This window comes from Saprolegnia parasitica (genome assembly GCF_000151545.1).
Source record: "Saprolegnia parasitica CBS 223.65 unplaced genomic scaffold supercont2.1412, whole genome shotgun sequence".
Taxonomy (NCBI): Eukaryota; Oomycota; class Saprolegniomycetes; order Saprolegniales; family Saprolegniaceae; genus Saprolegnia; species Saprolegnia parasitica.
In genome coordinates this window covers 1-2030 of record NW_012157806.1, presented here as the reverse complement: position 1 = coordinate 2030, position 2030 = coordinate 1, and the positions used below count along the sequence as shown (strand labels likewise).

At 55.1% G+C, this 2030-nt stretch overlaps 2 protein-coding genes across 2 annotated transcripts; one reads left to right on the top strand and one right to left on the bottom strand.

The window, feature by feature from the left end:
- Nucleotides 1-18: 18 nt before the first annotated feature.
- On the bottom strand, nt 19-336 carry SPRG_18724 (hypothetical protein; the record flags this gene model as incomplete). The annotated part of the gene is made up of 1 exon (XM_012358167.1): nt 19-336. A coding segment is annotated over one exon (318 nt), but the record flags the coding sequence as incomplete, so codon positions are not given.
- A 1379-nt stretch (nt 337-1715) lies between these two features.
- SPRG_18722 (hypothetical protein) lies at nt 1716-1988 on the top strand (the record flags this gene model as incomplete). Its single annotated transcript, XM_012358166.1, has 2 exons — nt 1716-1826; nt 1873-1988. Coding segments are annotated over 2 exons (227 nt in total), but the record flags the coding sequence as incomplete, so codon positions are not given.
- Nucleotides 1989-2030: the final 42 nt, after the last annotated feature.

The following is a 2030-nucleotide window of genomic DNA, read 5'->3' as shown; positions in this document are numbered from 1 at the left end:
CAAGAACGGCACTGGAACCATCGAGGGCACGACATAGAGAAAGTACTCTTTCGACTGCTCTCGGATCGACGGGTCGGACGACGTGAGGTTGGTCAAATTCGGTGCCACAAAGATGAAGTAGAGGAGTAGGAACGCGAGCACGATCTTGAACGACCGCGGCGACCACTCCTTCACCGCCTTCTCCCGATACAGCTTTTCAAGCTTGGGGTGGTTCACAAACCGCGCCGTGATCGCGTGAAAGTGCACCGGCTCGGTCGGCTTGGGCATGCGCGGGCTCGTGTCCGAGAGCGAGTCCACCGACGGCACGATGCGCGTCGGCTTGTGGTCGAGAAGCATGCGCGGTCCTTGGCGCGGCACTGTACTTGCGACCAACGGGCGCGCCTAAAAATACAAGCGCCGAGTCAAGCTCTCGTTTTAAAACGCTCAACATGGCGCCGAGATCAATGCGAGTTGCGTTTGAAGGGACAGGATGTCTCACCCACGGTCACTAAACGTCGAGGGCATAAACTGGTTTATTCTTTTGGTAATACACGCGTCAAGATGGACGAGTTATAACCCCATGCCAGGACGATAAGAGCGTGAGAAGCTCCTTGGCGCGTGCATCGCAGTTCGTATCTACATTATTTTACAGTATCGCATTTCGTATCTGCATTATTTTACTGTTAGTGTATAAGAAAAAGTGACGCGACCGACATCGGCTCTATATTAGCGGCAAGGTGGCCGCGTGGCCCGGTGTGCCACCAACATCGTTGGCATGTATTTGGTGAGCCTGCGATTATTCGAGTCGACTGCCAACGCAGCGAATCCATAGGATCCGTTCAAGTGGCCCTGGGATCGAATCGACCCGGCACCGTAATTTTAATCGACATGTGCACGACCGCATGCATACCGTGTCGTCGAGCAAAGTTGAGCCAGGAAGAACGTGCATGGGAAGATGATAATGCCAAGGGAGAAGGCAAACGCATGTACTCATCATACAGAGTGTTTCTGCTGGGATGGTGGCTCACGCATATATGTATGACGCGCGTTCGTCGTTTCGTCGCAACTTCCATGCTCGCCTGCCGTGGTGTGACGGTTGACTCCAAAGTGGATCTCCATTCGTCCGTCCCGTGCAAGTCGAGACTGTAAAGTCTTGGGTGCAAATGCAAATGCGTCGTCGTCGTCCCAAAAAGCAATGTCCCCTCGGAGCCCCCCCAATCGCAGGGTGGCTTAGTGCTGCACTCTCTACTACTGTATAATCGCGCTGCAAGTATAATAGGACGGGACGGCTCACATCCTAGGATTTGACTCTTGACATGGAGCAGACACAAAACCGCGCTCCACAGACGCGACCCGGTGAGGACCACGTATTAATAAAAGACGCATCAGGATAGTGCTCAAGCACTGTTTGCGAAGACACTGTCTATTTGCCGTGTTACGTATCTTCTAGCCGACATGGAAATGCGATGGCACGCCGAGAAAGGACGCCGTGTGCTATCTCTGCAAGTACGCATTGCGCCTACGGACTAGATATTCATTGTTAGTAGGGTACGGGCTCGTTGTTCACTGCGCGTAGGGCACACTAAAAGCAGTGACCTCGTTCGGGCCTTCCTAGTAGTCGGGTTTCAAGCCTGTCGGTTTTGATAAACGGAGTACGGAATAGAACCAGACATACGTAGTTCAAGTCACGGCCGTCGACCAATGACGGGCAACTTGGCGCAGACAGGGAGAGAGCGATGGACCGAAGCGGGTCCGAGGCCTACGAGCTCGTCGGCAGCGCCAAGTCGCGCCTGGACGAGATCGAGCGCGACCGCATGGACCTCAAGATGGAGGTCGCCCACCTGCGGGTACGCTGCTTGCGCCATGCTCCTCAAGGCTCATGGCTGCATGTAGAGCCGTCTCTTGGAGCGCGTCGGCGGCGACACGAGCGCGCTCGAGCTCGAAGAAGAGAGCTTCATGCTGAAGAAGGAGCTTGTCACAAAGGAGCGCATGCTCGCCGAGCAGGCCGGGTACCTTTCGGGCCTCGAGCAGGAGCACCAGAAGGCGCTCAT